This window comes from Leopardus geoffroyi, chromosome D3 (genome assembly GCF_018350155.1).
Source record: "Leopardus geoffroyi isolate Oge1 chromosome D3, O.geoffroyi_Oge1_pat1.0, whole genome shotgun sequence".
Classification (NCBI taxonomy): Eukaryota; Metazoa; Chordata; class Mammalia; order Carnivora; family Felidae; genus Leopardus; species Leopardus geoffroyi.
In genome coordinates this window covers 36,002,283-36,029,282 of record NC_059339.1, presented here as the reverse complement: position 1 = coordinate 36,029,282, position 27,000 = coordinate 36,002,283, and the positions used below count along the sequence as shown (strand labels likewise).

General features: G+C 41.0%; 1 protein-coding gene across 11 annotated transcripts in view; it reads left to right on the top strand.

Annotated features, from left to right (window-relative positions):
• PTPRM (protein tyrosine phosphatase receptor type M) overlaps positions 1-27,000 on the top strand; it is a 796,726-nt gene that overhangs the window by 514,822 nt on the left and 254,904 nt on the right. For 7 of the 11 annotated variants that reach the window (XM_045459378.1, XM_045459375.1, XM_045459374.1 and 4 more), the window contains 3 exons: positions 13,809-14,082; positions 15,150-15,186; positions 21,733-21,807. In XM_045459378.1, coding sequence (XP_045315334.1) covers positions 13,809-14,082; positions 15,150-15,186; positions 21,733-21,807 — 386 coding nt within the window. The remainder of the gene's footprint in view (positions 1-13,808; positions 14,083-15,149; positions 15,187-21,732; positions 21,808-27,000) is intronic. The other 4 variants (XM_045459381.1, XM_045459379.1, XM_045459380.1 and 1 more) reach the window with 1 other exon arrangement.

Sequence of the window (27,000 nt, the reverse complement as noted above, 5' to 3'; positions counted from 1 at the left end):
TCCTGCTTCTCACTTCTCAAGGTCACTGACACCCCCTTTTCTCTTTTACTCATCACTGCCTCAGCTCATACTTTTGCCTTTCTCGGCTCTCCAGTTCCCACTGCACAGTGTGGCTGCAGAGGTCTTTGGCTCTTTGGCTTCAAAATCCATCAGGGTTTCGCCACTGCCCTCAGGATAGTTCCAGACTTTGTTTAATGTGGAAGGTGTCTATCATCCAGTCCCTTCCTGGGTCAGCCTCCCCTTCAGGCCATCCTCCGGCTGAAAAGATGTAAATATACGCTCAGCACTGAGAATATGCCAGGTAGCTTTGATGTATTTTTAGCGTAGAATCTTCTTCCTTCTTCCCTCTTCTGCCCGCCTGCCACCTTCAACACACATAAATCATGGGACTGTAGGATTTTTAGTGGGGCAGAGATATGATTGCATTTGCACATTTGGCCACAGAGGAAGAAAAATGGGCCCATGAGGCATCCTGGCGGAAAGTTACCAGGTCACCTGGGTGGGTGTTTCGGTGCCATGACTCCCACCAAACACAGAGGCTATTGGGTGGAAGGAGGCTGGTAGGTGCCTCCATGGTACACGCTCAGTTTTCTCCAAATGACCGAAGTTTTACTTAGAGCGAGTGGAATCTGGTATTTCTAAATGTAAATCATTCATAGGACTTCATCTAATTAAAAGAACACTCAGGGGCACCCGGGTGGCTCCGTTGGTTAAGCGTCCAACCTCGGCTCAGTCATGATTTCGCGGTTTGTGGGTTCGAGCCCTGCATCGGGCTCTGTGCTGACAGCTCGAAGCCTGGAGCCTACTTCCGATTCTGTGTCTCCCTCTCTTTCTCTGCCCCTCCCCTGCTTGCACTGTGTCTTTCTCTCAAAAATAAACGTTAAAAAATGTTTTCTTTTTTAATTAAAAGAACACTCAGCATGGACCAGAAGCCTTGGGTTTGTGAGCTTGGGCCATCCTGTGAACTTTCGAATCTTTCTTCGGTTCTAACATTGGAGTCCATCACATGCTCCGCCTGTCTCACAGCATTGTCATGAAGACTGATACAGGCAACAGCTCTTTGTAAACTTAAGTGCTCAAAAAGGGTAAAACTATGGGGGCACCTTGGTGGCTCATTCGGTTAAGTACCTGACTTCAGCTCAGGTGATGACCTCTCAGTTTGTGAGTTTGGGCCCCACATGGGGCTGTCTGCTGTCAGTGCAAAGCCCACTTCATAGCCTCTGTTTCCCTCTCTCTGCCCCTCCCCTACTGGTGTATGTGTGCTTGCTCTCTCTCTCTCTCTCTCTCTCTCTCTCTCAAAACTAACATCAAAAAAAATTTGTTTTAAAGGGGTAAAGCTGGAGTGCCTGGGTGGCTCAGTCAGTAAAGTGTCCGACGTTGGCTCAGGTCATGATGTCACGGCTTGTGCGTTCGAGCCCCACGTCAGACTCTGCTGACAGCTCAGAGCCTGGAACCTGCTTCCGATTCTGTGTCCCTCTCTCCCCCTGCCTCTCCCCCGCTCATGGTCTGTCTGTCTCTCAAAAATAAATTTAAAAAAATAAAATAAAGGGGTAAAAGCTATGATATCAGTATTTGCTTAACAAAGCATGTTGACTAGATTGCTATTTAGTCTTGTTTCCTTTATAACATGCTTTTAGTAATAAAATTTCAAATCTATGTATGCATGTGCTTATATTTTTGAGAGAGCATGCACACAAGTGCGGGAGAGGGGCAGAGGGACAGAAAGGGAGAATCTTAAGCAGGCTCCATTCTCAGCTCAGAGCCCAACATGGGGCTCGATCCCATGACCCTGGGATTATGACCTGAGTTGAAATCAACAGTCAGACGCTCAACTGACTGAGGCACGCAGGTGCCCCATAAACTTCAAATTTCTAAGCATCACTTCCCTTTAACTTTTATGCCCATAAACTGTGATTATCACTTGAATAGGATCTATGTTCTAAAGGTAACCCATATTCTGACAGTAATTTTATGGAAGCTGTAAGAACTGTGTGTGTGGTATTAATAATACACATTCATTCTGTAAAAGCATCGAAGTTTCAGAGGACCCTTGGTTCCATCAACCACTCTTGGTTAGAGTAGTTACAAATAATAGCTCTTTCCTGGGAAGGAGGGCACAAAGGTGTTCAGAATCGTAAACAATGCCGCCAACCACAGTGTGCAGTTTGATGGCCCTGGGTTTACATCCCGGTGCTTATTTGTGCCGTAACCTTAGGCAAGTTGATGTAACTTTTTTGAGTCTCATGCTCCTTCTTCATCAATTAGATGTGAGTAAGAACCTATCTCAGAGGACATGAGAGAATTAATGACAGTCAGCAAAAGCACTCAGGATGGTATCAGCACAGATGTTATCTGCTCAACATAGGAAAGCTTTACTTATTTATTATTGTTGTGATTCTGGCCTCTACTGATGGCGATAACAATAACTAGATAACCTGGTGGCCCCTTTTCTTCTGCCCACATCTTGGGAAATTTGCCAGGTCCTACTATGATATTCCTGAACCTCAGTTATGATCTGAGCAGTATGTCCTACAGGAAAAATAATTATGATAATAAAAAACAAATAATCATTGAGACTTGGAATGAGTAGCTCTAATGCATCAGGCCGATGCTTAGTCCTTTATGAGGTGATTTCTAACCATCAAGAGCAGACTTTTTGTCAGATGCCAGCATCCTTGTGCACGGGAGGAAGTGAGGTCTGTGGAGGTGAACAGCCAGCACTCTCCCCTGCACAGCATCACATGACCAGGGAAGCCATGTGAACTTCAGGCACCTGCTTCCTCCCAGGAGCTCCCCCCCCACCCCCGCCGTCCCCTCCTCAGCCCTCAGACATCTTCCCTGCAGATTCTTTCTGGAACCAGACTGGTTACACCTTCCTTTGCATGGATGAACCACTCCACAAATTAATATCCTGTCTTCATTGTCTCTTCTAGCGTTAAGAAACATATTAATTACACCTTTAACTTTAAATTATGATCATCAGAATCTTTGGGGTTTATCCCTGTTACTTAATTTTAGGAGGGTTTTTTTTCTTATTGTCTTCTTCTTCTTCTCCTTCTCCTTCTCCTTCTCCTTCTCCTTCTTCTTTTTTTGGTGAAGCCCAACTCCATTACAATTTACTCAGTGTTTAATTTTTTTTAATGTTTATTTATTCTTGAGAGAGAGACAGAGACAGAGCATAAGTGAGGGAGGGGCAGCGAGTGAGAGGGAGACACAGAATCTGAAGCAGGCTCCAGGCTCTGAGCTGTCAGTAAAGAGCCCGATGCGGGGCTCGAACTCACAAGTTGTGAGATTGTGACTTGAGCTGAAGTCGGAGGCTTATTAACCAACTGAGCCACCCAGGCACCCTTGATTTACTCAGTGTTTAACGGTACAGTTTCAAACACTCGAAGGACATGGATTAAACAAATTTGCTTTAGTGTATTGGATCATTGTAATCAAATTAATCAGTCTTTTTTTGTTGATGTGCATGTTCTCCTTCAGTTCCCCATTCTTAATAGTCTCCAGAGAATCAAGAAAAAATATACCATTTCTTTTAAAATGCTTATTAGTGGCTTTTTAATTGTTCCCTTTTATTTATTGAAGAAATGAGAACTGCAGGACCATCATAAACCCTCTGGGCTAAATGTTCTTTTGCCAGTGTTTGAACTTTTTGAAAGACTCTATCTGGTGCTAAAATTGTTTTAGAAAAAGAGTTCTAAATATCTGACTTCCTACCTAATTTGTTTTTTCTTTTTTCATCGGGATACCCATAGTCACAAAGACCAAAATGTCATTCACTGGTAAAACTTCAATTTTTTATTACTATATTGGCTTGGGTTTTTTTTTTATTACTTACTATAGCTGAGTTGCAACAGTGTGTGTTAACAAAAGGTGCTAAATCTCTTATTACCACCGCTACCATCCTTCCCCCACATGATTTTAGGTGAATTTTATTGTATTAAAAAATAATACTCTGGATTCCTTTACTGCCGGGAAACAAAGATCATTTTTATTAATGTTGCTTCTAGGATGACAATGTCAGTCATCTCTTTGAAAATTCATTTTGGAAACTAAGTTTGTTCTTCAAGAACCCTTGAAAAGAATCTTTAAAAATGGCAGGGGAAGATAATAATAATAGAGTAGATGAATTTGAGCGTTTATACAATGAAACTTAATTTAACTTTCCCTCAAACTCCATTTCAAACTTGCTTTTGTGCATGAAAATATAGTGCGCAGCTTTCCTCCCCCCATTTTTCAAATGTTCTTCTCTTCAGCATAATCTCCTCTGAAGGATTCTGTGTATTAGATCAGAGCACCAGTCTTATTACCGGGGCCCCCAGGGCAGGTGCACCAGCGAGCCCCGCCCCCGTGCTCAGCTAGGCCTTCTGCAGAGAGAGGCAGCCTGTGGACAGGGACAGCCGCAGACGCAGACGGTTCTCAGGCCGAAACTCTGCAGCCACGCCCCTGCCAAAGCACAGCAACGCCCACCTGGAGTTACTTTGATTTGACCTGCGTGATGAAAATGGATATCAATTGCAGTCCTAAAATAAAGACATTGTGCATCTTGTGACCTGAGGAGTGATTATACAGGGCAGGAAGAGTACTTGCAAATTTGCCTGACAGTGATTTGGAGAGAGGTAGAATGGAACAGAGTGCAGGACTGTGTGCCCATGGGCGTCTTCACCCTCCCGCCCCCAGAGAGCAGAGACCGCTAGGTGCTTGGCCCTCACCTCAGGCATCACTGGAGGCTGTGGGAGTCAAGACGAGGAACGCTGCTCGTCATCACACCCTAAGGTGCAGTTTTGCCAGGAGCTGGGCAGTACTGAAATTGTAAGGAAAGCCCTGTCACTCTGGGGGTTGCTCTTGAGGTAACTTGGGGAACCCTTGGGGCACACCGGCCAGGACTTCAGGAGGTATCGGGGCTGGGCATAGCCCACTCCCTGCAGTCTTCTGTACTCTGGATGTAGAGTCCTTGTCGGCTCTTGGAAGCTGTTGCAGGCAGTCATTAGTGAGTGTGCTGGAAAAGCTTGTTGGAACTTTGTTTGCACAAGTGGTTGGAGAGAATGGGGACTGTGTAGGGAATCTAAAGACATTAGCTTTTCTTTTCCCATCCCTTTATGTTTAATTTGGGAGACAGCTGGTGGCCCTAGGCAGTACCGCCGTATTTGGGTGTTAGCGGTGGGAGTGTTTCGGCGCTAGGTCCAGCCCAGATGTCCTCCATGAAGCAGATGCTCTAGGAGCTGGGCATAAACATTGTCACTCCTTCCCTGTGTCCCGTTACGCTAGGGTTTGTGTACGTGCTATGTGTGTGTGTGTTACATACAAACCCATGTCAGGTGCCTGTCACAGCAGTCCTTTGTTGGAGCGACCTATTTCTGACGCCCTTAGGCTGGTCTTCAAGGACAAGGGCAGTGAGTGACCAATTCCTCCTTTTCTTCTTCCCCTGTGCCTGGCACAGTGCCTGACACATGATAAATATTGTGAAAATGGAGGGTGGAGGACATGGAAATGAAATAATTTTCTTCTCATGTATTGATGTGGAGAGTCGCCTGATCTTGTCCCAGGAGTCATAAGATGTCAGAACTTGAAAGGACCTTCCTGGTCAGTCGGTGGTTTAGTGGCAAAGCTGGACCCAGTTGCCTGTGGTATGGAGACTCTCAGTTCATTGTTCTCTCAAGGGTACCCCCTTTGGTTCACCTGGCTCGTTGATGGTGGCATTTCTGTTCCAGCTTACCTAGCCTGCAGTCTTAGGACTTCGAGGGACTGAAAGATTCCGAATTGAGTATAATACAAACATGCAGTAATGAAAACATTTAGTGTGGCTTTGGTGGCATTCAGTTTCCATCTTTATTCAAATCACTAGTGCTCTTTAAGAAAACACACTTTAATAGTAGTAGCTGACCTTGAATTATAATTTTTATAATCATATGTTTGTTATGAAATTGCGATGATTCGATTATGATTAGCTTAGGGGAAATAAAATCTGCAAAGGAAAACGGCTTCATTTGTTAAAACGGGGAGAACTCCCGTCTTAAAGAGGTTCCATCTAGGACTCATTTACTTGAAATGTGGTGCCTGTTGTGAAGATTAATAACAGGTGGCCTTTTACAGAGCTGCTCAGCCTGAGCCTAATGTTTTAGTTTTTACTTTATTATCCCAAACCTCCATAACTAAACGATTTTTTCTTCCTGTCCTTTGTGCACGATATGGAACTGTAATCGACTTCATATTTCTCACCCAACCTTTCAGCTGTAATTAATATTTTATTGTATCAGATTTTATCACTGACTGGCAGAGCAGCAGGGTCCTGGACGCATGCTCGGGCACACTTGCACATGCACGATACATGCATGCACACACGTGCACACACACCCACAGAACGACGGTAACTTGCGGATGCGAGGCTCGCTCCTTATGATGAATCTTGGCTGAGAGAACATAAAATATATTTGTGGTGCCCGCAAATATTCCAAAGCAATTTATGGCCAATCTTACCTAGAAGAGAGCAGGACAAAGAGAAATTAAAGTCGCTAACGTAGAATATTCAACCCCCAGATCTATTGAGGCTGCGAGGCATGTTACACAGTGCCCACTGTCTGTGCACAACTAGGTGCCAGTCGGCATTTCTGATTTAGTGAACAGCGCCGTGTTAGGTCAGCTACTTGCATTACGAGTGTTATGTGAAGGTCTCTGAAGAATCCTAGTCATGATGATCAACACATGGGACATAGTGAACTGACCTTTTTTCCCCTTAACTTTTAACTGATGACAGTATTTTTAAAACTTAGTTTAGTTGTACTAGGCTGTTTGAATGATTAGGGTGTCATTCCAGTTAAGTGCTGACAGGTTTACGAAAAGAGAAGGACCAAACCAAGAACGGGGAGAAAATAAATTCTGTGTTATTGCGTGGCAATAAACTTTAATCACACATTTATATTACGTGCTTTGCATAGAATTTATACTTTCATTTTCCATCGCCCTCCCACCCTCAAAAAACATAATCTTCAGGAAGATAGTACTGCTAGTCTGTATTCTTTTTTTTTGTACATACAGAAGAGACGGTTTTACCAAAAATTGCAAATTAAACTAAAAGGCACTATGAGGTACCATGAAATGAACAATATTCGAAGTCTAAGTCTGAAATGATCAGAAGTGCAGACTTTAAAAGATTAGCAAAAGCAACAATGAAATGGATCGTTAACTTCTCTCCCTCTCTCCCCTTTCCCTCACCCTCTGTTCTGTTATCCAGTTGTATAACCCTCCAATATTTTATGCTGATAAGAAATAGAATAAGTGGATAAGAAAAATGGACTTACAGCTAAGGGTTTAATCTTGAAATGAATTAAAACCCAAATTTTAAAGTCAATTTCAACTCTACAGCAGGCTTCTCCTCAACGTCTTCAAAGTTAGAAAACACCAAACGTATCTCATCACATTTGAACTTTCAGGTTTAACAGAATACACGAAAGATGTTCTGATGTTCTTTTCTAGGTTATACGTCGTCGTGTGCCAGTCTATATAAATGCAGATTCCTTATTCTCCTTATAAAAGCCTTAGAGTGTTGTTGTAGAAAAGCCTCGCATAAATGAAACTTTAAATTAAATTTCATTCCAGAAGAAAGTTATGATCTAGTGATGCCACATTTTTGGCAGAATCATCTTCACTGTGGATCATGCCTTCAGATTGCAAAAGCGATAGGAAGATTTTATGTAACTTTAAATTCCAGAAGAGTGGGATAAGGATAGGCATGGTGTGACTTTAATAAACAAAAGGAGCATGAGTAATACATTAAAAGGATAATAGAATTTTAAGTCAGCCCACTAAGCTAGAAACTTCTGCTTGGTTTTCGATCCTTGAGAACTTGCTTTGTTAAATCTTTTTAAAAAAACCATTCAAAGAGTAAGATTTTCAAAGCTACTCTTTGAGATTACAATTGGGGTTGCACAGATTTTATGAAATTCACTAGTGAAATGATGGTATTGGCACCGATGAAAAGCCTATCAGCCAGAGAGTTCTGTTGAGGTGCCATTGACCTAGGTGCCAATAATGTGTTAATTTCCATCAGGGAGACAGCAATGTGTGGCAATTGGGCAGCAGATAGGATTTAGCTATTTTTCATTAGCGCTTGGACGTTGATAAAGGGGAATAGAAAAGAGCTGCTTGACCTTTCAGTGCTTAAATTATTAAAGAGCAAATAGATTTGAGGTCTGGATGCTTGCAAATCTAATTTCTCTTGTGGAGCCAGGATGAAAAGACATTTTGGGTTTGAAATTGCTCTAGTCAACTTAGTTCTTCCTTTAATATATCTGAAGATGACTAGATGGTAACCATTTAAAAAGTAATATGAGTGGAGTGGAGTATATAACATAACAGATCTATTGGCTATTGGCTAAAACGGGGTCCACTAAATGATCATTTAATTCTCAAGTTTTCATCTAACCCTCATAAAATTCCTGCTTGGAAAAATCAATTTTTTTTTTTTTTGCCCATATTCACTTAGAGGGTATTTAAATTACAAAACAAAATTTTCTCTCCTTAGGGAACGTGAAACATTGAATTGTTCAAGTTAGAGTACTGCCAGGCACATAGTAGGTGCTCAAGAACATTCCTTGAGTTAATAAATGAGTAAATGCACACACAACACTCACAACACAACACACGCACAGCAGAGTTGGGGAAAAGATGGATGGGAAGTGAGAGGTGAAGGTTTGAGAAGAGGGTAGAAAAACAGAGAGGCAGCTTTTGATTCTCTCAGGGCTCATTATTCAATTCTGAGTTATCCTGAATAAACTTACAATCTACCCTGCATTCTCTCATCATAAAACCTGTTTCTTGATCATTTCTTCTTCTGTTAGCTCTTGGATATTCAAGAAATGAATGCAAAATAAACTTAGTATTAAATTTTAGTAAAACAGAGCCTATTTGTGATTACCGGTGTATTTCTTCCCTACTACTATATATAATGCATATAAACTAGAAATTACTTCTGGATTATATTATGCTCTAAAACTATGTATCTCATGGCCCACTTCATTCCAAGTGTGCTGAGACACAGAGATGACTAAACTGTAGACCTTTTCCTCCAGGAACTTGAGGTTTTTGGAAGTGTTGATAAATAGACACAAATGATTATTAGTCTTTACAAGAAGTATGTTTTTGTGAGTGTGGAGCAGAGCAAGAGTACATCACAATCGGGGAGCAGATCATGAGCCCCCGACAGAGGGTTCATGAGAGGTACTCACTCTTTTTATGAGGTAGGGTCAGTCCTTTTATGAATTAGGGTCATCTGCTGAGAGCAGCAGAGTATTTCAGGGTGTTGGGGAGAACACCATTTCAGTAACAAACTTGGGTCCAGGCCAGGGCAAAGGAATAGAGGACAAGGTGTTTGTGATAGAATTCAACATGGTGGGACTTGGACAGTCTGGAAGCGACGGTGCTAATCTTTCAGAGGAGTTAGACATGAAAAATGAGTGATCACTGTCACCAGTGGCACCGAGGTTCCTGGTTGGGATCAAGAGCTGAACAGGACACGAGTCAGGTGCTGGCCTCCCTGCAAAGTCCAGGGTTGTCCTCCCTGGAAATTATTAATGACTCGGAGAGGGATGGGAGAATGAATTGAGGTCAAAGGTGTAATTTCCATCTGTAGCCCCATTGATGTGATAAAAGAGAAAGAATCTGTCTAACAGTACTGAAATTGATGATGGGAAGTAGGTGGGAACCAGTTTGTATGTCGGTTGTAACCGCAAAAGCGGGGCAAGATGCCTGTGGCATAGACGGTTCAAATGAGCACCTTAACCAGGGCTTTTAACAGGTCGTGCTACTACTACTGCCTTGTCTGATGGTCATGAGACCACGTCCGCTACCTCATCAGCTGTGAGCCCCGGATGGAATGGGCGCTTCACCTCCGAACCTCAGTTCTTGCATCATCAAAAAGGGAAAACAAGGGGCGCCTGGGTGGCACAGTCGGTTAAGCGTCCGACTTCAGCCAGGTCACGATCTCGCGGTCCGTGAGTTCGAGCCCCGCGTCGGGCTCTGGGCTGATGGCTCAGAGCCTGGAGCCTGTTTCCGATTCTGTGTCTCCCTCTCTCTCTGCCCCTCCCCCGTTCATGCTCTGTCTCTCTCTGTCCCAAAAATAAATAAACGTTGAAAAAAAAAAAAAAAAGGGAAAACAAAGCCTGCTTGTGCCAGACTCCCCGCCTAGCACTTCCTGTATGGAATAGTTTCTGCAACTTTTTTTTCTTCACGTATATCTTCGCATTTCCACTTTGTCTAGTATACAGGTTTTCCAGAGTTGTTTGTAAGGTGAAATTTTGAAAATAGTGTCATGTAGCAAACAATTCGGAAAAGCTGATAAAAGGGAGCCAGTGTTAAACATCATTTTATTTAATGGAGAGTCCCTTTGGAAAGCAGTTAATTATTCCTTTGCTTTATCCATTTTTTTGAGAGTAGCTCTTGCATGCTGACTAAAATGCTGAATAAAAGTATAAAATGCATCTTATAGATCCATCTAACTCTTTTATTTCATTGGGAAAAAAAAAAAAACAAATTAAGACCCAAAGGAGTTCATTTAAAACCCCAGTTGTTAGCAGAATTCAGATAAGAACATAGATCAATGCACATGCCACCCTCCCCCCAGCCCTACAAAAGGCATTTCAAGAGAACAGTCACATTTTCTCAGTGCTGTATGTATTTAGTGGCAGACTAGGTTAAACTTCTTCATGAATCAGCTGTTGTCTGCATTGTGCTGTCTTTTGCTTTGACCTTGACCCCTTACTCTTGGTATTCTATGACCTGATATTCTGCTTAATATTTGCTACATATCCAACTACTCCAAAACTCAGCAGCTTAGAAGAACATTTCTATTTTGCGGCAATTGTGTGGGCCAGCAGAGGGTTGGCTGGGCAGTTCCTGTTTGGCGTCTCAGGATGGCCATCATCTGAAGGCTCCGCCTTCAGAGCCTTCCAAGATGGTCCGCGCACATGGCTGTCAGTGATGCCAGTTGTTGCCTGGGAGTTCTTCGGGACTGCAGGGCAGAGTGCCTGCAGGTGGCCTCTCCGGTGTGGCAGGTTCAGGGTCATTGGACCATTTACATGGTGGCTGGCTTCTTCTCCCAGAAAGCTAGCTCTCCTGGGGAACCTGGCTGAAGATGCATAGCCTTCTCTGACCAGCACCTTGAGAGTTACCGATGACCCCTTTGTTACAGTCTTTTCATTGTATGTAGTCATTAAGGTTGGCCAAGCCCATTCTTTTGTTGTTGTTGTCATTGGACACCTAAGCACTTTATTTTTTTATTTTTATTTTTTAATATAATTTATTGTCCAATTGGCTAACATACAGTGTGTAAAGTATGCTCATGGATTCTGGGGTAGCTTCCCATGGTTCATCACTAACATACAACACCCAGTGCTCATCCCAGCAAATGCCCTCCTCAATGCCCATCACCCATTTTCCCCTCCCCCCCACCCCCCATCCACCCTCAGTTTGTTCTCTGTATTTAAGAGTCTCTTACGGTTTGTCTCCCTCCCTCTCTGTAACTATTTTTTCCCCTTCCCTTCCCCCATGGTCTTCTGTTAAGTTTCTCAAGTTCCACATGTGTGTGAAAACATGATATCTGTCCTTCTCTGACTGACTTATTTCACTCGGAATAATACCTTCCAGTTCCATCCATGTTGCTGCAAATGGCATGATTTCATTCTAGATGGGAGAAGTGTCAGAATTTGCAGATATATTTTAAATTCGCCACATCTAACTATACATGTAAGAAGTCAGGGAGAAGGGGGCAAGAAATCCGAGTCCACTTTATCTCCATATGTATTCTTGTCTTCCCTAGAGGAAGATGCTTCCTACGTGCGTCCTTTCATGTCAGACCCATCATGCCCGGAGAATTACATCAGATTTGGTGGAGCAACTTAACATAACCAATAGAAAGTCTCTGATGTTAGGAGGTTAGGAAGCAAGAGTCATATTTCTTGTTTTTATTTATTTATGTTTACACCACACTCAGAATTCGCATTATCATTACACTGTGAACCTACTGTACCACCTGTCTACTGAGCAATCATTCTGATGTTCTACAACAATTGATTTTTCTTTGGGCAAGATTACAAACCGAACGGCAGCTGCTGGATTACATTCCTGTAGTAGAATATGCTAAGTGGTTGTACTCCCAGAAATAGGTGATTTCACTGAATGCACATTCAGAGGACACAAGGGCGAGACCCAACGAGGGACCTCCCCAGGCCGCTGGGGATGGTAGGCTCCTCTCACCGGTTCTTCTTCAGCATTAAGGAGTCCCAGTGTGAGCAACTCTAGGATTGCAACATCGTTCCAGAGAGAGTCCCGGTGCTTTTCTGGTACAGTGAGAAAAAGATGCATTTCCTTGCCAATCTATTCTGGATTCAGTTCTTGAAAGCTGCTGGCAAGAGTTAGTTTTTCTCGGTATCAGAAACTCTTTTTCCCCACCCAAACTACACAAATGTTCATCATGCCCTTAAAATATATATCTTCACAGAAACACCCGTCTCTTCAAAGTTGGTCTCATTCTCCTGTGGTTACTTCGAAATTCAGACATTGGTAGGGGGCAGGGAGGAAGGTGGGTAGGTGCTGGAACTCCTGTCCATACAGGCATCTACAGAGGATATCCTGCCATCCCCATCTAATCTTTATATGTAATTCAAATAACCCAGTTCAGGATCCAAGGCCTTGGCATCTAAAATTCCAGTCTGTTTTCTCAGGTCTTCTTATGTCCTCTCTTTCCACTGATCTGATATGGTGAGGGGCAAAAGAATGTAGGAGAATATGGGTCATTAAACCTTGCTTAACGTGAATCGTTATATACTGTGTTTTGTGACTTGTTAAAATGTCACATGCATTCCTTCAGATGTCATTGAAGAAAATAATACGTTGCCTTTTTAATTTTTTTTAATTTTTTAATGTTTACTTGGTTTTGAGAGAGAGAGAGAGCGCACGCGCAAAAACGAGCTAGAGCAGGGGAGGGGCAGAGGGAGAGGGAGACACAGAATCCGAAGCAGGCTCTTGAGCTATCAGCACAGAGCCCTGCATGTGGCTCGAACTCACGAAGCATGAGATCATAACCTGAGCTGAAGTCAGATGCTCAACCGACTGAGCCACCCAGGCGCCCCTACATTGCCTTTTTAAAAATAAACTTACAGTTAATATAATTTCATCCGTTAGGTAAACTGAGTTAATTTTCTATAAATTCATCTTCAGTTACATGTGAGAAAAACATTATTTTAGTGTCTGCCTCACATAAATAGCAGAGATTGTTATACATGTGTATAAATTGTAGTTTTGGTGAACTTTGTTTCCCCTGAACCACATTGTATTATTGGGGGTGAGAGAGTTATTTTTTTTAAGATTTTTAACTTTTTTATTTTTGAGAGAGAAAGCATGCTCACAAGCAGGGGAGGGGTAGAGGGAGGGAGAGAGACAGAGAGAGAGAGAGAGAGAGAGAGAGAGAGAATATCTTAAGCAGGCTCTATACCCAGCGCGGAGCCTGATGTGGGGCTCAATCCCACCACCCTGGGATCTTGACCTGAGCCGAAATCAAGAGTCAGACGCTCAACTGACCGAGCCATTCAGGCGCCCCTGGGGTGAGAGAGTTCTGTGGGAGAATATTAAGCCCCTTCCTTCTCTTTCATTGAGCAAGTGTTAAGGGAGGATCTGTTATGTACTTAGTACTTCTTACTGACTAAATCCAGTGCATTCTTTATTTTGGATATCCTGCGGGTCCATGCAGTTGAAATCAAAGGGAATCAGCTCAATCATCATAAAATATCACTGACAATACTTTTTTTCCTCCCTAGTGTCTATCAAGTAGTTGTTGAGGAAGAACGACCTCGAAGAACTAAAAAGACAACCGAAATCTTAAAGTGTTACCCCGTGCCAATTCACTTCCAGAATGCATCAATACTGAACTCACAGTATTACTTTGCTGCAGAATTCCCAGCAAACAGTCTCCAAGCTGCTCAGCCTTTTACTATTGGTGATAATAAGACATACAACGGATACTGGAACACTCCCCTTCTCCCCCATAAAAGCTACAGAATTTATTTCCAAGCTGCTAGTAGAGCCAATGGGGTAAGTTTTATAGCTGGCTGTTTACCTAGGCTATTTAGGGTTATTAATGTGAACACAGATTAAGGACGATAGTGGTAAGAAATAAAGTCATGCTTTTGTGTGTGTGTTTACTTGGAACAAATGTACGTGGTTTTTTTTCTTTGTAAACTTATTTTCACCTAGAGAAATTTATGGAAGGAAATGAATAAATTGGTATTTGTTTTGGTAGGGAGAATATGTTGTCAGCGTGATGGTTTTTATTTTCAGTTTTTACTTGGTACCAAAAGTTGGCTAGCAATTCTGCTTCGCTTACTATTTTACAGGGAAGTAGTATAGCTACAACACATACATTCAGCTCATTTAAAATTTTGTGAGATACACAACATCTGTCTTTCTAGCATATTCTGTCCCATTTCTTTGGTTTCAGAAGAGTTTATGCTTCCTATAGCTGTAACTAAATTAGGTATCTTTTTTTTTTTTGAGAGAGAGAGTGAGAGAGAGAGAGAGAGAGAGAGAGAGAAAGCAGCTTTAGAAAGATTAGAGGAAAGCAAAATAAAAACTATGGAGTGGTTCCTGAATTCTTTCCCCCTTTCTGTTCAGACCGACCCAGAACTCTGGTAAGATATTAAAATCTCCTTAGAAAGAAATGGGAGTTTTCTGGACACCATGATGGTTTCCCTCCTTCACAGCATGGGTCTAAGTATCATTGACTTGACTTTTGCCAGTGAAAAGGGGGGAAATCCAGGACCCAGAGTTCTTCTCCAGTAGTATCTGCACAGAGTGAGCAAGGGTCTGGAGAAGACAGGGCCCCCAGGCAGAGACATTGTGTGTGTAGCTCCTCATTTGTCACCCGCTCCAGAAATGCCCATGGCCACGAGCTCCAGAGCCAGAAAATGTATCTGAGCATGGTACAAGGAGTAATCATCGTGTGAGCATGTATCTAAGTGCAATTCATCATTGTGTGATTAACACCACACTCGGAACAATGAGCTCTTTTCTTATCAGCATTTAAATAGAACTACAGATATTTTTATTTGTTTTAAATAAAGCACGAATAGTGATTTTTCCCCCCTCTTTATTTGACACAGGAAACCAAAATAGACTGTGTCCGAGTGGCCACAAAAGGTAGGTTGAAATTGTGGGATGCTCTCCCAGTTTATGTCCTTTAAATTTTTAGATGGTATTTCAGAACTTCTTGTAAGGTTAACTTCGTTGAAATAAGCGTGTCTATCTGTGGGTGCATGTATTAGAGTCTTAGCAGTTAATACTATTTCATGCCAATACTTTTTTTAAATAAGGAGTCATGTTACTGCGTTCCAAGGAGTTTTCAGTGGTTAGCCTTTTCGAAATTCTTTAAAATAAAATTAATGTTTATGTGCTTTCGGTACATGTTTTTTAAACCATAGTAGCATATGCAGTAGTCCTGTGACTAATGAATGTTCGTATGCAAAGTAGGAAAATACTGCCTGCTGTTTTTAAGCAAGCACCTAGTGATACGAGCTCTCCCAAATGGAGTCTGCATGGGCTTTTTTCACGGAACACGGGGCAATTAAACCCAGTAACTGGGTGATTTTAGTGGAATTTCTGTTTCCCAGGCCTGGTTAAAATCCTGGGAAAATGTGATCAAGGACAAGATGTAGAAGTGGCTGGGGTTGAACCGTCATAAGCTCACCACACACAGCCTCCTAAAGAACCAAGTACGGTTGTATGTGCACACACGAGCTGTGATGTCATCTTGTTCACCTTGGAGTGTGATCTTAACCAGGGCATGGGAAATGTATGAGACAATGCTTTGAGAAATATAAAATCCCACATTAAAATGAGGCATTATGAATTAACACCTGTAGTTAAGTATACCCTCTCAGACCATCACAAGTGACCCATGACCATGATAAGTTCTGTGTGATTCAATTTAGAAATGATGGCACGAAGGCATCCTTGGGTCTGTCACACTAGATGTAGTCAGGCCAGAGACAGTCACCTGAGTTCTGTTGGGTAGAAATGCCTTGTTATTTCATTGTTTCCCTTGCAGGGAGTATAGTTTGATATATCATGGACATCCATCTGCATGTTCAAAATTCACATTGACTTCTAATTTCATGAAGGTCCAGGACCTTTTTATTCCGTTAGCTCCACAAATATTTCTTGGTTTCATGGTCCATGCCAAACACTGCCAGGTGCTCATGGGCTCATGTTCTAGTTCTAAGAATCTGTTTGTCTTGATTTTGAAACATTTGGTTTTGTAGTATCATATCTGTCTTGATTAAGTGCCTTTATTTCTAGGGATAAACTAACAATAAATGAAATTACAGAGATCGGTGTATTTCATAAACTGTAATACGATCTTAGCTATTAATTACTCAGGATTATGAAGCCCTTGGATGAGGTATCAATGCTCTTAGGCCTCCATCCAGACCACCACCCGTGCTCCAGTTGTACTGAATTCGCCTTCCCCTCAAGGTCTGAAAGAGTAAATCCGCTTCCGCAGCGCCTAATTTATAATGCCTTCCACTGAAATCGCAGCTAACATGTTTGAAAGCACTTTCATACCTGTCTCACCTAGTTCTTCAACATTACTGTGAGAAAGGAGGCAGGTATTTCTGTTTTTATTTTCTAAATGAAGAAAATGCATATTTTTAGAGGTGAATTGACTTACCAGGGTCACTCAGCTGATAATCTGTGGGTCAAGGCTTAATCCTGAACCTTTGAACTCCTACCCACAGCGTTTCCTCTGTATTTCACGGCTTTTCACCCAGCAGATCCTCAGACCAACTATAGTATTGCAGTGTATAAGTATCTCCTCTCCCCTTTATTAAAATTGAGTCCCTGCCTAATTCACTCTGAAAGCAATGAAATTTGTCATCACGTTCATTTACATAGCTAAATAATTATATAAATAACACCCTCGTAGATACGGAAATCTGACGTTGGCTGTTTTCACAATAGATTGAATTAGATGGTGATTTGGATCATTTTCTTCCATCAGCTAGATTTAATCAATATTGTAATTTGTTTTTTAACTCACCAAAGGATGATTAGGCAATCGGATGACCTGATTGACTGAATATTCCCCACTCATATTTTCTAAGTCATTTGCAAACGTTTATTTAGCCACAAGCTCTATCCAAATAAACTCTATTGGGGGAAGAGGGAAACCAATGTTAATAGTCATTATGTAACATTGTCCTTCCATTCGTAAAAGCATAGTATAGGAGGTAACCTTGGGAGATATTCTCCTTGCAGGTTAAAACTGAACTGTCTGGTCTTATTTTATTTTACTATGTTCTACGTGTACAGATTCAGTGAACTTCCTTTATAGCGCAGTCTAATGTTTCACCACTGCTACAGTCAGATAATTTTTCTTTATTCATGCTAAAAGCTCTTTCAGTGGTGCAGGAAGCCATTCCGTCTTGACTACGTAGTCAAAAACAGAGAAATAGGCAGTTCTAATAACTTTATTGGTTCCCTGCAGGAAGGATGCTTGCAATTGAAAAAAGTTCAAACTTTCTGTGTTTTTGCCACATATTGCTGACAGTGTGGTGGCTTAATTGCATTTTCAGGCACGAAGCCACACTCCTAAGCAGCGTTTTGAATTTACAGAGATGTTGATGTTCTCATGAAACAACTGTTGACAAGTATCTTTATAGAGAAAGTATGGAGGTGGATTTGTTTTCACAGGAAGCTAGTTTGTAATTTCAAGTATGGGTATGTCTCTTAAAGATATATTTCATACTCTTTATAAATTTAATGTTGTGATTATTTTAATCCTATTCCAAGGGTATATTTTGACACTAATATAAAGCCTTATAAAAATTAGACATGGGGGAAAAACCTAAGGTATGTTCTTACCTATCTCCAAATGTGTGGGGGATTGCCTGTATTTTCCTGTATCCTTTCATTTATATATCTAGATTCCTCATAGGTATATGTGACTGTATTTTGATTGTTGGCTATAGGCAAACTCATCACAGAATATTCTGTCTCTTCAGTTAAAAGATAAAGACACCATACAGCTATAGGATATGCATAATGTTTGGATGTTACCCTCAACCTGTATGGTGGAGTTAACAGAATAGCTTTTAACTGTTTTTAGATCCTCTTAGTTTTATTTTGATTTTTAATCACATTCACATTTTTATAGTTGGATTCTTTTCAAGACCACCTGGTCCGACTGTGTCTTAGCAGTTAGTATATGGGTTTTCTTTGACTTTTGCATACCTAACGGCTGCCTCTCGGTCAGTAGAAGGGCTAAAACTCCTTTTATGCTAGTTCTGGAAGGCCTTGTTGATTATCAGTTCTAAATGGACAGGATACACTAAAATATCAAAACCTTTCTTGTTAGTAAATTAGATTTCTCATATTAAATGAGGCACATTCTTTCTAATTGATACAGTAATCAATTTAAACGTCATATTTTGCATCGATCTTCCATACAATAATATTTTCCATAACACGATGCCAGTAATCTTTCTCCTAGACAGTGTAGTCATTTGGCATCTTCCTTGTTTCACATTCATTTTAAAACATTTGTGAGCGCCTACTAAAAGTTAGGCATAGTATAATCTGTGAGACTTCTTAGGTACATAAATATATCACTTTTAAGTTTTTGAGGATTTTGAGTTCGTAAACGTTTGGGGTTTTTTGTTGTTGTTGTTGTTTGTTTGTTTTTAGCGCACGGGGGCTGGAGTCAGATGTGTGTACTTATTCCTTTCTTTGCTATGATTTGGCTGACGGTAGGGTAACTAGAAATCAAAACAAAAACCTCATGAAAACACATGCTAAATTCTTTCCAAAAGCATTATAGGAGTTACACTGTAAGTCTTAAACAGAAAGAATACAAACTATTATTCTAGTGTCATATTTTAAGGTGAATTTTTTGTGCAAAATACGCTTCACTGTTTTTAAGCTCGGTAATTTATTTAACTTACATTTGTACTCCAATGCACATATACTTTGCTGGAAGACCTTCAGAAAACTTTGAAGGACTTCCATTGTCCCAATACAGTTTCTAACTAGACTCAGAAATTTGAATGTTTCTTTTTTTAATCACTAGGCTCTTTGAGAAGTTTCTCTACACTGTTTTCCTGTTCACGGTTTTGTTCAAAGAAATACCATCGTTTCTAGGCCACAATGCTCACAGACGAAAGCACACCAATAAAAGAGCTGAAAAGAATGTTGACATGCACAGCTAATTAAGATTCCTTTTAATTGTTCATATTCAATACAGGAGAAAACAAATTATATAGTAAGACCACTCATCTATGCAAATCTGCTATCATTTAGCTATGGATTTAGAAATAGAAATATAGATATGATCTACATTTGTCATTCAACATTTTAGAGAGAAAGTATTTTCTTTGCTTGATCTGAAATGGTCTTCCTAATATACATCATGAATATAGCCAGGCCCCTGAGAAGTTACCAAGGAAAAGAAACCTGTTTAACTTTGTTCAACGCTACGTTTCCCAAATATTTGACCCAAACTCAATTTTCCAAGGAACACGAAAGTCACGCAAAAGAGTTTGGTAAATACTGGTTCATCAGATTCCACAAGACCCCGCTGCATGCAACTGAAATGGTACTTTGTAAGTCTGATATACTTTTTACTCTTCCATACATACTTTTGGACCCAAAAGAGACCCTGAATTTATCAACTATTAGCTACTGTCTTCATAGCATAGGATTGGAATATCTGACTTTATTTTACCAAATTTTGCAATATTCTCTTTCGTAATACAATGTAATTGACCTTTTAAGACAGAAGGTAGCAAATTTTTATGTAAAGGGAAGATGGTAAATATGTTAGGCTCTGTGAGCCATGTGATTTCTGCCACAACTACTCAGCTCTACCATTGCTGTGCAAGAGCAGCCGTGGGTGATGTGTGCACAATTAAGTCTGACTGTGTTCCAATAAAACTTTATTTGCAAAAGTAGGCGGTGGCCTGGCTGACTCCTATTTTAAGGAAATTTGTAACAGACTCAAGTTTTGTCCTTGTAACTAAAAATAATAGTCACAAATGAACACTTTACCATGCAGAACCTAGAGATCATATAAAAATCCCTCCTGATACCTAGAATGTACTTTTTCTATGGGGTTTTTGAGCCTCTGACTGCAATTTGCCCTTCATTTAGTTGTGAAGACATGGCTGCCCAACCTCGCCATTTTCAAGTAACTTTGCATCCATGTTGTTTACCTTTTTCAGTATTGGATAGGTGCTCTGTTTCTGATAAGACAATATAGTTTTTTCTCAAAAAGCAGAGTAGGTCACATTCTCGTGTGAGTAGCAGAACACCACACAGGAACTTTGGTTGGACAACAGTCTGTGACCCAGCAAATGTTTTATGTATAAACTTGGTACCGACCCTGTAACAAGGCTTAGAAATAACATTTTACTGTTTACAGTTTGCTATCTCAGTATGCACAACTGCATACTCTATCCTATTGAGAAAATTATCTCCGTAGTACCCTGGGGTTTCTCCACTTTCTGACCCAACTGGTAGTTTATTCATCTCATTTAGCAAGACTAGAAAGTTTTCATTAATAACGTGTGAAAGACGATTATCCCACTCTTGAACCCAGTTGCTACAATTGTCTAGTTACAAGAAGCAGCACCGTTTGAATGGTGCAGAGGGATATTTCAAAATATTATGCAGCAGCAGTTTTGGGTTTAATTGTCTGCAGATGGTAGATGATCTATTTTCCTTACTCGCTGCCACATTTCTAATAGCACCCAGGCTGTTCCATATAAATTAGTAATCTTTCATGTAAGCCTGTCCTTAATTTTCCAATATTTTTTCTTTGCATCATTTTCCAGCTGTATCATGTTAGAACTGACGTTTTAATTTTCTATTTTTTTCCCCGATATCTGTGTGTCATGAATGTTAACCATTTAAACACAACTGCTGAGCTGTGCAGCCAAACCAAGAAGCTCGACTGGTCTGCCTCCAGAATCTTAATCGTGTCTGTGGTCACATGTTAACCATGACGACTACAGCAAAGGCAGTTACTAGTTTTTGTTTTTTGAACCGACCAATGCTTTGAGGTGCATTTTTTCCCCAGTCCCTTAATGTGACAAAATAAGGTTCCTAAATGGAAACATTCTCCGCGAAATTTAGTTATCAGAGAAATCCCTCTGTAGAAAAATGTCTTTAATGAAAGAAGATCATGTTCTCCACAAAGGTGATTTTAGCAAGAAGAGAAAATATTGTGACTTCAGCAGCAGAATTTCAAGTAACCTAATAAATGTTAAAAGCCTAAAGTTTGGATCATCAGAATTAGCAGCGAATCACTTATACACCACACTCAACAGCACTTGGAAACACTGTTCAGTCTAGAGCCTTATTTAGAGCGTATGTTTTGTTTTTACTACCTGCCCCCCCCACCCCACATCTTCGATTGACCTACCCAAAATATCAGCCAAAGCTTGCAACTGTGTCATAGTTAGAAATCTAACTGCCTGACAAAAACTTGTTTAAGGGAAAAGAATCCAGAAAATTCAACACTTTGCTATGTTTTTTTTTTTTCTTTTTTCTTTTCTTCTCTTTTTGTTGTTGTTGGAACAAAGTTGAGACAATGTGATATACTGATCGAGATTCTCCTTGCTAGCCTAGCTTCAGTCTGGCTTTTTCTTCCCTCATGCATGCTGACCTGGGAATCTTCCTTTGCCATAGCTGCGATAATCGTGACTCAGCTTACAACACCTTACATTCGCATCGCCCCTGCCGCAGGCGACGACCAGCTGACAGGTCAGATGTTCAAGTATAGATGAGTCATCTTGCCCATTTCCTGCTCATTTTTCTCAGCTTTGTTTCCCCTCTACATTTCCTCCTCTGCTTAAGGCTTGTTTACAATGTGTCAGGCTCTTGGTACAGACCTGTGCCCGCATTAAATGAAGTTATGTGCTTGGCCTCTTCTGTGTGTGCACATTGATACCCATGCATTAAGCACAACGCCACTGCATGTTCTCATTGTGTGTTTGTCTGTCGGTGTGTTCCTTTCCAGCCTAATGTTGTACAGAATGAAATTTGCTGGACTTGCGATAGCAATGCCATCAAACAGGATTTCCATCAGAGTACATAAAGATGTATGCCCAGTTATGCAGATTCACCTAGAAAGGCCCTGTGGTGTCAGGGTGAGCGAGCTTTACTTCCCACCTCGTAGGGTCTCGTGTGCACGCGCACGGAGCCATACACAGTCCTGAGATGAAGCCACCCAGAGCCGTTTGGGGTGACGCTGTTCAAACAGCTTTGCGTGTACGTACAACTGGAGCAGAGCTGTCTACGTTCCTTATAGAGCCTTGTTTCGAAGTGTTTATATAGAGCAGTGGTACATCTGCCAGTCAAATGCATTGAATAATTTAGGGAAGTTTTTAAAAAATCGAATGGCTTAGAGTCATGGAGTTAAACTGTGTGCTTCTATATAGAAGAAGCAGCACACAGAAAGAGAACGTAGCCAAGAGAAATTAGCTTGTCCGTTCCGTACTCTCTCTAAAGGTGTATGGACATCAGCATAAACTCCTATAGGAAAAGAGTCCAGTAAATGACTCCAGATGGAAGGTGAGTGGTCAGAGAACCCCAGGAGACAAATTTTTGTCCTGCAGTAAAAGCAAGCCATTGTCAAGATTTCTAACATAATTGCGTGGGCAGGATTCAAATTCTGGTTTCAGAGACATCATCAACATTGTAGTTTATGGCATGTAATATAGGCATGGTTAAAACTCAGCTGTTTTCCATAGAATTTCCACTCCAGCAATTGTTTTGAGTGTATGAAACAAGGGAATATACTCTAACATTTAAGAAAGTAAAAAAGTATAGCTCAACTCATGGTAAGAATTCACAAATGTTTACGTTGTCCTGTGAGCTTGTTATTTTGGAAAAATAAAAGCAACCGAGACTCAGCAAATTTACAGACTGATTTTTGGAAGGTAACGAAATGGAGGCTAATTCTAGTTCTTTCCCTACTGGAATTCGACACATATTTTCAGTCCTCTGTTTCGGGGCCTAAAAGCTATAAGGTTATTATTGATAGTTCTGCTTCTCTTTGTTTTCAAGGTTCTTCTAAGCATATTTCTTTTACGGGTTGAAGTTCTGCTTGTTACAGACCCTTTCTTATCCTGAACTTCTGAAGTTCTCTTCCCAACAGTAGAAGTACTTATGGAGTAGTGTAGCATCTTTCTTAAGTCCTCTGTTTTAAAACCTTCGTATTTAAGGACTGGCCCATGGCCCATGGTCGGGTTAGGTGTCCATCTTGAAAGTAACCTTCAAGTCTGACTACCAGCTGAGTCTGAACTGGCCCTATGGTTGTAGCAAACGAATAAAAATGGCCCCACTATCCAAAAACAAGTGCTTATGGGCAATGTAGTTAAATAGCCCCCTTCTAAGGCTTTAGCTGTATCTACAACCTTCATATTAAGCATGCTGTTGACTAGCCAGTGAAGTAAGTGAAACTTCTGAACATAGATTTCTCTCCAAAACTTGCATAAGTAAGAAGATAGCTCATAAATCAGCCTCCTTCACAGTGCTTTCAGATCCCGGGTATCTTGTTATTTGGGAACTAGTCTGTGAAGGACACATACATTGCTCGAGTGTATGGCCGCCATTCTTTTAAGGGCTGCAGGCGATCTCCATCATTTACTTTGGTTTATTAGGGATTAAAATGATGGAGTGTTAGAATAAGCCTCAAAAAAAAAAAAAAAAAACAGTAAAAAAAACAAACAAACAAAAAAAAAACTACTCCTGATCTTTTTTTAGTATTTACTGCTTGTTTTAATGATGGGTAATCTTACCCAGATAAATTCAAAATCAAGTAATATTTCTTTTGCATTTTCCATTTGCATCAGCCATCAACTGTGATAGCAGTAACACTGTCTTTTTTAATAGATTTATTCATGAGTCATACTGCAAGCTTGAGACTTAATGCATTCAATCACTTAGCTGACATTTATTGAGCACCCTCTGTGTGCCAAGATATAGATCTACTAAGTCTTATAAAGAGTTTTACTTTGTGTGGTTGCCCAGGCTCTTGGCATCAGGCATTTTGCATCAGTCACATCAAAACCTACGTACCCACATGTTCTTAGGAATGAAAAATCACTATCATGCTGGTCATTTAGCAGTTAGGAAAGGACAATAGTTTGGTAACTAATGGGCAGACAGGACATGTATTTTAAAACCTTTCTCATTGTGTGCAGCAGCTTAGGAAATGGTCAGTGGGACAATTCTGAACATTGCACATCTGTGACCGATTGGCCAGTTGTGGTTTTGTTTATTAGATCAATATGGTGCCTTCCAGAAGCCAACAGGAGATGCATGAGGGATACATTGTGAAGTGCCCTCAGCAGTGTTTTTGTTCACTTTGTTTTAATTGTGCTGACCTCCTACTCCTACAAGTGCTGTTCAAGGCTGTACTGACACTAGGAAGCTCTGATGAGATTGTCCTCCGCAGCATAGTTCCTTTGTCCCGGAATGTGGCACATGCCGCTTGGGCTTTCCTTGGCCCAGATGGGACCTCACTCGCTCGTCTAACACCAAAGTAAACAAGCTTCCTGGTGACCTGGTGTCCGTGCCAGGACTTCCGGACACAGCAAAATGCTCGTGAATACTAGCTGATCTGATTCACTGAACGAAGGCAGATCAGGCTGCAGAATGCTGGTGTGTCTGATGAGCAGGCCTGTCATTGCACTGGGGAGTGTTTCTGAAATTTTTTGTCTTCAATCAACGGTGAACTACATCATTATCCAATATACACACATACACATACACAGAAGTTTAGCTGAAGAGAAAGCATTGGAAACCTCACTGCCAAGACTACATGCTGAATAAGACACTCTCTGATTCGTTCCATTCTGTTCCATTTCATTCTATTTCATTCTTTAAAAAATTCCAGTCACTACCTACTAAACTGATTTCATGTCCCACTATTGGGTTGCAACCCACAGATTTAAAAAAAAAAATGCTTTATTAAACCACTGGATATAGGAGATTATGAAAGGAAACGATATATAACTGGAATAAAGGTCCCATCTACCTCAAAAGCACTCTAAAGAGTACACATAGAAAAAGTTCTAGAAATTGGAAATGGTTCTGGTTTCTACTTTGTTCCCTTTACTATGTGATTAATTGTCTGTAATACAGAAGTGCTTTAGGAAGAAAATTAAAAGCTGTACATGCTAGAAATTTCTCTTTAAGATTTTTTAGTTAATTTTATAAATATCTCTAGGCTGTTTATTTTATATTAAGATATTTCTGTTTATGATTTAATAACCCAGCTAGCTCTGAAATGCTGTGGAGAATGTTTTCCTTAAACAAATTTTTTATCATCCCATTTGGTTAACCCATACATCTAATATGATAAGATCTGTATCCTAGAATATTTATAAACAAAATGGCTTCTGGGATTCAAGTACAAATCAGATATATCAGAGCATGTAGAATTACTTGCTAGATATAATTAGTACTAAAAAAAATAGAGAACTAGTCAAAGACTATTCCCACAAAATTCCAAGTTTTAAAAAAGATATATGTAGCATATCTGTATTGTCAAAGATAAATACAGCTGGGCATTAAAGCTGTAAAAACAGATTTTATTCAGTAACTCCTGACTATAGGGGATAGAGGTGGGCTCCATTTTGATTTGTGCAGAGTGGACTGACTTTTTTTTTTTAAGTTTATTTATTTTGAGAGAGAGAGAGAGAGTCGAGGGGGGAGCAAGCAGAAGAGAGGCAGAGAGAGAGAGGGGGAGAGAGAATGCCAAACAGGCTCTGTTCTGTCAGTGCAGAGCTGAAGTGGGGCTCAAACTTATGAACCATGAGATCATGACCTGAGTGGAAATCAAGAGTGGGATGCTTAACCAACTGAGCCACCCAGGCTCCCTGAGGGGCTGGCATTTTAAAGGGAGAATGAAGGGGGGATGTGAGCAGGGGCTCAGTAGAGTCAGTGTAGTGAAAAATTATAAAAAGCAGGAAGGGTGTATTGGTCCAGGAGGCACCCATCTGGTTGGCCAACTGGCGCTTATCAATGTCAAGCTGCTTCCCTCTCCTCCACCCCCAGGGCTGGGACACAGGAGCCCTGTGTTCAGGTGTCACTGGAACAAACCATCATTTCTTCGGGCAGCCTTCAGTTTTCTCAGGCAGGCACTTTAAAGGACATGGGTCACCTAGGTATGCAGCCTTGAGCAGTTAGAAAACCATCAGTGTTTGCTCAAGTCTTACAGGCCAAGGTGAGGCCTAGGGGAGGAAGGGCTCAGAGGAGGCTGGCTGGCATTTGGTCAGAGAGCGAATCTTTGCCAATGTCATCTTTGCCAATTTGGTCACAGAGAGAATCTTTGCAAAGCGATCATGAAATGAATCCCAAGGAATTTCTTTTTCTCCCTAATGTGGCTCTTAAAGCAAGAGTTTTAGGGGTGCCTGGGTGGCTCAGTCAGTTAAGCGGCCAACTTCGGCTCAGGTCATGATCTCACAGTTTGTGGGTTCAAGCCCCACGTTGGGCTCTGTGCTGACAGCTTGCTCAGAGCCTGGAGCCTGCTTTGGATTCTGTGTCTCCCTCTCTCTCGGACCCTTCCCTGCTCATGCTTTGTCTCTTCCTGTCTCAAAAATATATACAACATAAAAAAAATTAATTAAAGCAAATAGAGTTGTTGTTTTTTTTTTAATGTAAAATATAAAACATGGAAGTCACTGAACTAGATCCCCGCTGAGGAAGTCAAGCAACTGAGCGTATACAGAGAAGCTCCTGTGTTTTGGACCCTGTGCTAGAAACCTCCACAGGCCTTATTTCGCTAAGGCCTCACAATGGCCACCTGAGAGAACATCATCACACTTTTCAGTTGAGAAAAGGAAGCTCAAAGGCATTAGATTCAAGTACACAGGCCTCAGAGCACTGATACGCAGGGAAGTCAGGGACAGAACTCTGATCCCAGCCTTTGTGACTTGAGCCCTGGTT